The following is a 12,548-nucleotide window of genomic DNA, read 5'->3' on the forward strand; positions in this document are numbered from 1 at the left end:
GGGAAATTCAGTGTTTACTCTCTGCTGCCCTTCCCCATCTGCCTCCTTCCCTTTCCCTGCCCAGTGCCTGGCCCTCCTACCTCCTGACTGCCCATTAGCTCTAGACAGGATTTCCTCTCCTTCTGTCATATGCTGCCCACTTGTCCCCCAGCAGAATGGACAGACATACAGTTTTCAAGTGTTTTCATAACAGTGCCTCAGGGTGGGAATGAACAGCACCAGTGTAAAGCTTTTAATTTTTCCTCTTTTGCTTCTTGGGGTTTGACTTGAGAAGCTGAGTTGAGGACGACTCGTGTTTCATATGTGGTGTTAAGTAGATTCAAAATGGTTACATTTTCTGGCCAACAGTTAGAAAAAAATTGATAAATTGAAGAGGTTTTTTGTAAACTTTTTGTTTCCAAAAGGTTTTTGCAGACACATTTTCAGAACCCAGTCAGTGCTGGAGTTAAGCTAGTGGATAGTCCATAGGCTTTGGAAAACTCCATAACTGACTTTTAATTCAAGCAACCCACACGTTTTTGTTAAAGGCTGTTATTCTCTGATGTCTGCTGGAATTGCTTGGTCTGTGGCACACATTTCTGAACTGTGACTAAGAGGTTTCAGAGCAACTTCTTGCCACAGACAGTTCTGGATTCCTGTAAGGGATCCTCGAGCTGTGTTTTGGGGTAACCTCAGAGCAAGACAAGAGCCTGAGTGGCCAAATGTGCTCCTGCACCTGAGCTGAGCAGTGGCACTGCTGCAGTATTTCCTGCATTTGTTGAGTGCTGGGCTCTGTGGTCATTCTGGAAACAGATAAACAGAAGCAGAGTTTTGCAGTTCACACAAAGCAGCCACATTGAGGCTCCTTCAGTGCTTCTGCCTCGTTTTCTTCACACACAGCATTTTTGCAAATGCTTTTTGGTGTTTTGTCTCAGAGTTGATGTGTGCAAATTGAAATTTTCATCCTTTTCTATTTTGTCAGACTCTGTGTCGAGAGAAGTTTTTAACAGCATGAGATCTTGATTTTCAAATTTGATAATAAAAATGGGAATAAAGCTAAATCTCTTAGTCTTTCTGAGCAAGGTCAAACAGCATAGATACAGACAAGTTCTAAGCTCACTGTTTCCAACATACGTGGACATAGCTGGACTCACAAGTTAGAATGGTTAGTTGTTTTATGGGATTTAGAATTCATGAAATAACTGTCAATACAAGCCCATATCTTAAAACCCATCAGTTTCATCAACAGAAGAAAAAAGCCCACTTTTCTTATGCAAAAATTATCATTGATTTTGTAAATATTTGCAAAGGATATTGTGTAACATTTTAAAATACGAATGCTCAGGGAAAAAAAAACTACATTCACCTTATAATTGTTACTAATTCCTTCACTAGTATTACAAGCACAGCTGTCAATTTTTGAGATCATGAGTTTGTGTGTTTCCAACATTGCATTATTAACTTTGATTTTTCAGCTATTGATTCTTTGCTCTGATATGTTTAAACTTTTTAAAAGGGCATAAAGACACTGTTAATTAAAAGCAATAATGAAGTGGTTGTATTTCTATATGGTTCAGATAACATTTCTCACTGAAACTTTTGATTTCAATATAACATTGCTAAATTTTGCTTACTAAGTATATTAATATGGTGTTTTGCATAATTTGCAAATGTTGAACTATTTTATAATTTCAACTCCTACAATATTTTTACTAAAAAATCCCTTTTTGTCCATGAGTTTTTAAAAATAGTTTAACCAATGTTGGGAAAAGTCTGGTATTAATAGATCTCTAACACTGCATCCATGTGCTGCCTTCCCAATGCCAAATGTTTGTTTTCCTCCCATCCCAGTCTGCCAGTGCCATTTGCTTCACACATAGAAAAACCATATTAAAAACTGGGGGGATCCTTGTCACTTTGTTGAGACTATTTTGTGGCTAAATTAGTCTGCTAGGTTGCAGCTTTATAAATGGCTTGTTCTGAAATCTTCATACTGTTTGTTGTTTGTCCAAATGCTGCCTTCCTTCTAGGACTTCTAGCAGCAGAAAGTAGGTATCCCTTTGTTTTCCTTTAAGGCATATCAGTCAGCTATGGTGTGTGTCTTTGCATGTTTAAAAATCCGCTTTCTTTTGCTTCTCTTTGCTTTTTTCAGTTTTAATACTGCCTGTTCAGATAAAATTATATGGTATTGACTAAATCTGTCTACAGCATAATATGTAATCAACAGTGTCATTAAGCAGAAGAATGATTTCCAAGGAATTTTGAAGATTCTAATTTAGAGGCAGTATTAAAATTACTTGAGTTTTGGGGTTTTTTCCCAATATTTAATATTTACAACACAACTGAAGTAAAATTTAATTTTTGTTGAATTTAAAAAGTATATTTTGGTTTTTCATTTTCATTCTGAAATTGTTTTAATGGACTGATGTTGGTTTTTTCTTCCTACCACCAAACATATCCTGTAATATTAGTCAAATATTATATTCTTGCTCTATGCTTGCATGAACTTTCTTGATCCTTCTGTGTTGATGTGGTACCTGATCTATGCATATGCACTGTGGATATGCATACTCCTGATTTCAATAACTATCCAAAATGTGTCTCCTCCATGAAGGAATGTTGTTGTCAGGTAGGGAAGAGGTTCTGCTGCAAGGCAGCTGCACATTTCGTGAGAAACTGGGAGCACAAGCAATTCTAAAACCTGCAGACTATGCTAGGCAGAAGAGAAGCTGTGAAATTTTAGACCCTTTGATGCAAACCACAACCATTTCAAAAACAACTAATTCAGCAAAACTAATTTTCCAAAAACAAGCTATAGAAAGTGGGGGTTTCCTGCAGCATTTTAAGACTTGTAGATTAACAGCTCTGCTTCTGTCCTAGGTCATTAGGACCTTAGGACTAGTCACAGGTCCTTCAGGACATGTCAGCAGGACGTGTGTCCCTGACTCCATTTCTGATCAATCATGGATGTTGTGGTGGTTGTTGTTTGGTTCATTCTTTTGATTTTACAGGTTGTGGGGGAAGTTGTTCCTTGTCCTCCTATGTCCCCATCTCAGAATGCCTGTCCAGTAACATGAGAGTGAAAGTTCAATGGATTTCTGTATAAAAGTTTTGTGATAGCATTATTTTTAAACAGTTGTAGGGGGGGAAAAAAGGTCTTAGAGAGCCTGTGCCATGATTTTTGGGTTTTTGTTTGTGCATAGAGACTTTTCTTCCACAAACTGACTATAAGAGTGTGCTGTCTTTATGCTTAGACATTTTTGCTAGGAGGAAGAAAGGATCTAAGGAAGGGCTAGTGGAGGGCATTCATCTATTAAAATATTTATTTGTTTAGTTGCATGTGAGTGCACTTACACGTAAGCTACAGGTCTGGTCTGTAAAAAACGCTCCTGCGTGTTTCTTTATTACCACACTAGGCTGGCTTCTGTCATACCTGTGGCTGGATTTTCAGTGAGGGGTACCTGGGACAAAGAGTTAACAAACTGTGTGATGGTGCCAGGTATAGAGACAGGAGAAAGTGGAGCCATGCCTACACTCAGTGCCCCTCTGTGTGCAGGATGAAAAAAGTCTCTTCAAAATTAAGCATTAGTTTCTCGCTGCCCTCTTTGCCTTCTCCCCCACCACTTCCTCTTTCCCCCCATCCTCTGTGGTTTTCCATACATAGTACTCTCCTCTATATTCCTTCTGCTGTTTGGAAACACTTAATCTCTTGTTTTATTTTTTTCTTTATTTTTTTCCTTTGTTTAGTCTTTTTCTCTCTGTTTTTCTCTCCTGCCCCTATTTCCTTTGGTTTCTTTTCTGATTTCTGCATGCCTTTCTCTCCTTTCTTGTACTCCTTAGACGTTCCTACCTTCTTTAATGTAGTTGTAAATTCCAATACCCTTCCATTGCACCAGCAGTCTTCTTTCTGAATTGTTGTTGTCATCTCCATAAACCTCCATCTTTCTAGCTCTCTTACTACACTCTTCCTGATTGTTTTATATACATGCAGTGTATGTATATACATATATTTCTATTATCTCTGCCTTATTTGCTTCCCAGTAGCATTTACAGAGTTGTGTGCATGTAGGTGCTTATTTGTGAATTTATAGGGTGTCTAAACTTCACTGTTTGATTTCAGTCCAAGAAGGAAGAAGTCGTGAAATGCTCTATAGCTCAAATTTGAGCAGGACAGAGCCTTCACTTGCCTTACATTTTAATTACACTGCTCTGTATATGTGAAACATGTACCTCCCACCTTATTTTGAACTATTATAGTCATATACATGTGTACCTGCTCTGGCTGTCATCTGTTCCTGCAGTCAGTTGCTCTGGAATACAGTGAACAGCAAAGAGCAGCAAATTTCTGTGTGAGATCAGGGGCATCTCAATTCCAGTGATGTTTGCAGATGTTGTTGCAAGTGATGAAGAGCAGCTGGTGCTCAGCTGGCTTTCTCTAGATCTGAGAAGTTACATCAGTTAAAGTAGTGGAAAGGTCTGCACTTTATAATAATGCCCATGCTTGGGTTTTTTGTGAGATGATATCCTGTGACTTCATTTTGTGATTCTAATATTTGATCTCTCTAAAATTTAACAATTTCTGATGATTTTTCATCTTTCCTTGTTGGATGTACTACCCTCAGACCTCTTCACAAAGTAAAATGTAAATCCTGCCTTCTGAAATGCCTGTGCTTTAAGAGCCAGGATTGGTCTTTTAATTTTATTTCCAGCAGCTGCCCATGAGAAGGCAGCCACAAGATTTGGCTGAGAGAAATCAGTTCTGTTTATTGTAGATTGGCTGGCATAAGGACTGAACTGTGATATATAGAAAAATTGCAAATGACAGCAAAGTCTTGCTTAGCCATTGAAATATCACTGTAAAATCTTCAAGACACAGTTACTTACTCATTTACACAACATAAAGAATAGTTGAAAAGCCAATCAAATAATAAGAATGAACAGGATACAAATGAGTGGCTGGTGTCACGAGCTTCATTTTATGTGGGTCTACAAATCTAAGAGATTCAGATGTCTCTTTCATAAAAACATGCTATTATTATAATTGTTATTATGAGTTCTTGTGCAGTTATTTGCTGGCATAGTAAATGCAGGAGACTGGCAAAAAGGTCAGGGTTTATAGGTTTGTGTTTAAACAGCATCAGGCTTCCTGAGTTCTGGGTTTTCATTACTCTGAAGCAGGTTTATGACTGACCCAAGACTTAAATGAGTATTTGTAATCTTCACCGTTAAAAAATTAATCAAGGAGTTCTTTTGCCCTCTGTCAGAATGTGTTTGCAGTCAGGATGTAGTCTGTGCTTTGTAGCAATAGCTGAGTCTCTTTACCTAAACACTTTATTTAGTCATACACTGTTGCAGATCACATGTCACATGAAAAGAGGTTCCTAATTCTATTTACTGCCTGTTATATAACAGGGAGAGCAGCTTATACCTGCCTGGTGAGCTGAGCTCAGAAAAGCAAACTTTTGGGGGGGCTTTGTACTGGGGGAACACAAAACTACTGCAGAATATGTAGGCAGTTCTTGGAATAATATTTAAAATTCTGTTCTGGGGAGAAGTAAGCAACTCCTCTCTACCTTTAAAGTTCAGTTTCTTTAGTCAAACCACCTGTTCCAGACTAGAATAGCTGAATGTTGTAGTAACAACACTATTTTACCAAAGCTTTGCCTACTTCCAGCCTGATGAACCAGTGTCCATAGCAAGTTCAGGTGCACTGTATGACAGCTACAGACTCTAGAGACAGAATTCAGCTGTAACAGAAAACTATTTCTGACTGGCCATCTCCAAAAATGGGTGGCAGAACCTGCACAAAATACCTTTGGTAACTTTGACTACGCACTGCATGAAGAGAAATTCCCAAGTTTCTGCCTCACAAGGTAAATACGTGTCTGATAAATAACAGATCTGCCTCAGTAGGCAGAAAACTGCTCAATTCATCTCTGTCTTCTCAGAAGTAATTGGGTGTCATCCTTAAGAAGTCATTCCACTAACTATAAAAGCATTTTATGTACTAGTACTGACTGCAGGAGACTGTCATAAGCATTCTAATGTGGTTTTTCCTCTTTTTTATATGTGACAGCTCATAGTTTTCAACTTTTTACAGTTGGCAGTCCCCAGGAAACTGAATAGCTGTAGCCATCCTTTCTGGGGTATTATGGGAATACAGGGAAGACAAGCTTGTGTGCATGGCCCAGAGTGTCACTGCTCCTTTTGACACTGAGGTCATTTACTGTGCATTTACAGGAGGATCCACAGTCTTCTCACAGAACCATGTTTGGTGTGGATTTTGTTACTCTTTCTGCAGAGAAGAGTCTTCTATTTATATCACTGGAATTGCAGCCTTTCCTGTGCAATTGGATCTGTTTTTGCAGTAACTTAAGGTGCAGGGTGAGATTCATCTCACCCAAAAGTTGGAGCTGCTGGAAAATTCTGGGGCAGTGAGCAGCATTTTCTAACAAAGTTTGCTTTATGGAGTCTTAAAAAACAAATGAACACAGCCAGTCAAGTTAGTCAACTTCCTGATTTTTCCTGCCTTACTAATATTTATGCATCATTCTAATTTTCGTGTTTCTAGATTCTGTCTGTAACTGCTACAAACCATGAGAAGTCTGAGATTTTAGCTTGTATGATTGTAATAATTCACTTAAGTCTTCATTATCTGTGCTGAGGTTAAAATGGGTGCACTTGCAATGTTGAAAAGAGGTTAAATCCTATTTCAAGAGGATATAAGCTTTGATTATAAATATTGAGTACCTTTACACTTCCCCAAAGGTTAGAAATTTAGCTTGAATATGAATCCTTTTAGAAACAGGTGTGCTGTAAAGGTTGGTTAACTTTATTTTATGTAATATCTCTTCTCTGAATTTAAAACTCTTCTGAAAGGAACTTTCAGACATTTTAGCAGATGTCTGTAACAAAGAGAGTTTAGGTGTTCACAAAAATGCCTGTAAAATTGTTCTGTCACTTTTTTTAAGCACTAACATGCTGTCAGCATATTGCTGCTGTGTCATTTTCTCATGCAGGTGCAGATTATTTGTAAAGGAGTGAGGGACATGGCAGTAGGTGAAGCATAAGATTATAGGTAAAAAACCCATAAGGTAAAAACTGTCATTTGGGAGATTAACAAAGTCACTGTCAGAAAGTCTCATCAAATTTATTAAGGACATTCTTGGAAACTTTATTGACAGCCTTCTAATCAATGTGGCCAATTGACAGGAGAAGAAAAAAGACCTGATGATCAAACCCTAATTTTTTTTAATTCCCAAATATTCAAGAGGTTGTTGAGATGCAAATATTGAAAAATCATAACTTTCTTTTCCATTTCAAAGCCCTCAAAGTATTCCACAAAATAAAGCTTGCAAAGGAAATAATACTGTCAAATAAGGAATGTGGTGGTCCAGAGAATTTGGTGTTTCACAACAAGACAACACTGCAGGCAACTTTGAACACACTTCTTACTGGTTCCAGATTTGGGAATTTCTTACTGGTTCAAGTTTTGGGGATTATGGGCAACACTGAGCAGTATTAGAGACTCTTAAGAACCCCAGGCCTCTGAAGTGAATCTTCTTTTGAGTTTTCCTTAAATACCCCAAATACACAGAAGGGGCTTTGAACACAGAAATGAAGCTTTGCTTGAAAATAAAATAATTCAAACTGTGAGTGTGAAAAGAGCAGAAATAAAAGAGAATTTTAACAAATTTTCTTCTACCATCTGGATCCTGGAAAGTCCAGCACTTTCCTTCTTCCCTTGGAGATCTCCACGTGCATCAGCCTTTAACTGATGTACTGAACATGTGAAGGAAACAGTGCAGTCCTTTTGGGGTCCCTGGGTAGGTTTTTTCCTTGCCTTTGAGGCTCAGCTGTGATCTCTCCATCCTCTTACCAGCAGATCCCCAGTCCTTATATTTCCTCAGGTTTCCTGCTGTGTCTCTGGCAGGGGGATGTGGATGGTTCCTTTCAGCTGAGCATTCTTGTTCATTATCAAAGAGGAAGCATTTTTTTCTCTTTTTCAGTGCACCCAACCTCGTACACAGCAGCTGCTAAAAGTCAAACCATTTGTTTTACTTGCTGACAGCCACAGATTTTTAAAAGAACATAAATTAGTACATCAAATAGGTGTAAGTAGTCAGGCACACTTGATGGGAGAGAATTAAGAAGTTTTATTGCTCCTGAGACTTGAGTTGTGAGTGAGGGGGATATTGTGGTTCTCAAACCTTGTACAGAGAACTGTGAGGAGAATCCTAGGCTGAGGTTTGTACTGAATGTGATGCAAGAGTTTCTAGATTTTTAATTTATTTCTCCTTCTAAGCCATGCAAGTCTTGTATAGTAGTTTTTGTGTATTTTTGTTATGTTCATTCCACTTCTTCAAGATTTTCAGAGAAATATGTTAACTTTTCTTTTTGTGGTTAAGAGGCAGTTTGGTATATTGTTTTTATTACATTCTGAAAATGCAGTACAAAAGGCTTTGAGTTAAGGAGAGCTGGTAAGAATTGTTCATGCAATAGAAGATAGAATTTCAAGGAATGCAGCAATTTTTTAGATGTTTTCTATCTTGTTAAAAAGACACAGGCAAACATATAAGTAAACAGAATAAGCATATTGATGAGAAATTAGTGAAATAGAGAATGTCTAGAATTCTGTATCCAGAATTAATAAATTTATTTATGAAAATGCATTCAGTTGTTCACTGCCAGACCACCAGCATTGCTGCAGACTCTCACTGGATATTCTGCCTCTTACCAAATGCTTTTACCACAGTGGAAAAAGTGAAGACATGACCTGTGGATGTTGAGATAAGCCAAAGCTGGCATTCCTAGTAAAGCACACAGGTGGAATCCACCACTGATACTCTGATTTTTAAACAAGTTGTTTCACACAGGACCACTGTGGGGTGGTTTACTGTGGATTTGTGTTGTGTTTCTTTGTCCTCTCCTGCTGAGAGTTCAGCTTTTCCTCATGGGCTTGCACCTTCCACAATGCCTCCCATTTCTCCTTTTTGTCTCCATAGCTCTCACTTCTCTCTCACCCCCATGCCTTATAAAACCCATCCCCATCATCCTGTGACCCAAAACCATGCCCTGGTGAAAAAGCAGGGTAACAGCTGGGTAGGAGATAACCAGGCAAGCAGAACAAACAGAACAAGAACACATTACAGCTTTTTTTGTTCCCCAGAGGATTTGGCAGTCAGGTATTTCTCCCTCTTCCCTCCTTTATGCCGATGCTGATTTAAAAAATATTTGTGAAAGCATTGGTTCTTCCTGATTTTACCAATGCCTAAGATTTTATTTCAAAATAATTCCTACTGATGTTTCAGAATTTTGGAGTATGTATTTGAAATTGTCCAGCAGCTCAAAAAGAGAAGTGAAGGTTGGGGTAGGAATGGTGAGGACAGGCCAATAATCCAAGTTGCTCTGTAAGACATTGTTGAAAGCAAGGCTAAAAGAGAACAAAACTGAGCTTAATAAAATCAGGTTTTAACCTCTCTCCCATTAAGCCATTTCTAATGTATAATTACATTATCTGTGAGCACTTCTGATATATGCAGAATTTATTCTGTGAGTTTTCCTATTAAAACTCCAGCTCCTTTAAGCTCCCATTCCAATTGTACCAGATGAATTGAAAGTTTCTTTTTCCAAAGTTCAGTTTACCATGAGCCTTTGCTTTATTGATTTTTTTTCTCTTTTTTTCCCCTGTCTGTTGCCCCATAGGAGCAGTTTCACAGGTGCTGGACAGCCTGGAAGAAATTCATGCACTTACAGACTGCAGTGAAAAAGACTTAGATTTTCTTCACAGTGTTTTCCAGGATCAGCATCTTCACACGTTATTAGATGTAAGTTTTCTGTGATAAAAATTTGAATGTGTTCCTGCATCTGTTGTTCATTGGATAATATTTTGTATTATGCTGAGCATATTACCTTTTTTTGTTTGATACCAAAATTGATTTCTTTAGTTGAGGAACGTAAGAATCATCCAGCACTTTATGCAAAAAATATATTTTTGGGACTGTAATTTAGAGTATTTTATAATATAAAAGTGATTAAGGGTTTTAGTTAATAAGTTTGCTTTAAAATAATTCATCAGAATAGATTTTTTTTAATAAGGACCAGATTTTAGTTTTTGTTTTAAACGTGAATTACAACTTTATAACTGTACATACTCTATTATTATTAACATTAAATCTACTAATCTTAGGCCAGTTCTGGGGAGAGTCTTATAAGTATGAAATTTTTTGTGTGATGCAACAAGGTATGCTCGTTTCTCTTCCACACTTGGACATGATATGTTGTAGAATCAATCATCTAAAATCTATATTCTCTGTGGTTCTGGAGAGCTGCTAGTCCATAAGGCAGCAGTGTCTTACTGGAGTGCCATGTAGAATCAATCATCTAAAATCTGTATTCTCTGTGGTACTGGAGAGCTGCTAGTCCATAAGGCAGCAGTGTCTTACTGGAGTAAGACTCCAAGTCAAACACTCACTGAATGACAAATTCAAAAGCACACCATGCTGTCAGTGGCTTTGTACCTGCACAGCACTGAGGTCTCAAATAAAAGTCAAAAAAAGTAGCAGAAAAAATACTTTCCATGATGTTTTTTTTCTGGGCTTTGTGGATACTTCATGTTGAAGACAGAGGACTTGCTTTTCAGGCAAGGCCAGCTTTTTCTAAAGCAATCTACACCTTGCAATGAGAAAAAACTCCAGATGGAACCAAATGCACAGAGGCACCTTGGCAGGTGCTGTGACACAGTGGCAGATGTGCAGAGCAAAGCAGCTGGCACTGAGGAGCCAGGGCTGGCAGTTCTGTGTGTTCTGAGAGCTTTTACTTTATGCCAGTTGTACTGCAGTCCTGTGGGCTGAATAACTGGTAGGTGAACAGCATCTTTTATTTGAATGTTGTTGAGAGTGAGTGTGCTCTGGTAACACTGTACAGTGGGAAAAAAAAAAAAGAATGGTAGAGAGAGTAAGTGTGCTCTGGTAACACTGTACAGTGGGGAAAAAAAAGAATGGTAGGTGGGTATAATGAGATTAATTTAAAATATGCACTCCTGGATCAAACCCAAATGCTTGTGTGATCACATGGATGATGATCTTTTTAGTACAATGTCTTAAACTGAACAGCTCAGTGAATATCACAAATCTAACAAGGTGTGTCCAGTGAAAGAGCCACAGGAGTAGGAGTCATTCCAGCTGTCTGATGTGCAGGAGATGATGATGTTTGGAGGGACTTGGGAGAGTTTCTGCAAACCTTTGAAGCTCTGGTTCCTCTGTGCAGCTTTGCAGGAGCATGAGCTGAATCTAAACAGTGCCACGGGTCCTTTGGTGTCCAAACTCTTTAAAATGTAGTGAATGATTTGTACACTCATTACAGTTTGATCAGTCACTTGAATTCTGTGCATTCTTGAAGTTCAAGGGATTCCAGTCTGGAAGTGGCCCCAGCTGCTGGGTTCTGAGCTGGCCTGTGTGGGAACACAAAGCTGCTGGCAGAGCATCCCCACAGCACAGCTGCCCCTGGGGCTGCAGCATCCAGAGAGGGGAGCTGGCTGCTAAGTGAGGATGGCATTGCCCTGGCACAGCACTGCAGTTCTAATCTTTGTTCTCTGATAACTGTTCCTGCATTTTATGTCAACACTCATTGGATAAAATTATATGAAGCACACAGGAGGAAGGGACTAGGAGCTCATGACTTCCCTGAATTGCATCTCCAACAATTCATCTTTGCAATTTGCATTAAAATATGAATCTTTTTTCCCAATTTAAGTTCACCTAGCTTGTGTCCCAGATGATTAAATTACTTTTTATATGGCATGTGGCAGTACAGAAAGGTGCTCAGTTAATGCGAACAAGAAATAAAAAATCTGGAGAGGAGTAGAATAATATGAGTGTAGTAAGAACCAAAATACTTGTGTGACTCATGCAGAAAGGTTGTAGATATTTATTAACCATTATTTTGTTATCATATAACTTCTTGGGCTTTGGTAAACCACATGGCCTTAGTTTCAGTGTTTTTTTGGGATGACAGGTCTGCCAGACATTAACTCATGCTTCTGCAATGCTTTTGCTTTTTTTCTGCTCCTGACAGTACCAGTCAGGTTCCCAGTACTTCATTCATGACCTGTTATTGCTGTGATGGTCTGTTGTAGCTTTTCAAATAAGGAAGAGCAGCAGTGAATTTGTACAATTTTCACATTCTTCATCACAGTCATTCTTACAAACAGAAAAGGGTGCATTTAATTGCATCTTCTAAAGATATCTGTGAGAACAAAATGCCATCAAAATGCATTTTTGTTTTATAATGCTACGTGGAAGGGAGATGATAGAATCCTCCCAAAGATACTTTGGTTAGAAAAATACAAAATAAAATTCTGAAAGAGTTCAGTGTCCTGAAATACATTTTTTAAAGCCTGAAGCAAGTTTCAGTATTATTTGAAAGGGTAGCTTTTTTGTGTCAGTAACTTGCATGTGGGAGATTGATTTCTGGTTTTGTATCAATACTATTCCAATTTCTTTCTCAGAAAAAATCACCAGTTGTACTTGGATGAAGTTCTGTCAGGGAAACTGTTTATTCCCCTCAGA

General features: G+C 38.3%; 1 protein-coding gene across 11 annotated transcripts in view; it reads left to right on the forward strand.

Annotated features, from left to right (window-relative positions):
- CASK (calcium/calmodulin dependent serine protein kinase) overlaps positions 1 to 12,548 on the forward strand; it is a 188,427-nt gene that overhangs the window by 126,040 nt on the left and 49,839 nt on the right. For 8 of the 11 annotated variants that reach the window (XM_039729341.1, XM_039729342.1, XM_039729344.1 and 5 more), the window contains 2 exons: positions 2,010 to 2,027; positions 9,685 to 9,806. In XM_039729341.1, the coding sequence (XP_039585275.1) occupies positions 2,010 to 2,027; positions 9,685 to 9,806 (140 nt within the window). The remainder of the gene's footprint in view (positions 1 to 2,009; positions 2,028 to 9,684; positions 9,807 to 12,548) is intronic. The other 3 variants (XM_039729343.1, XM_039729348.1, XM_039729350.1) reach the window with 1 other exon arrangement.

Source organism: Passer montanus, unplaced genomic scaffold, assembly GCF_014805655.1.
Source record: "Passer montanus isolate IOZ18808 unplaced genomic scaffold, ASM1480565v1 scaffold69, whole genome shotgun sequence".
Lineage (NCBI taxonomy): Eukaryota > Metazoa > Chordata > Aves > Passeriformes > Passeridae > Passer > Passer montanus.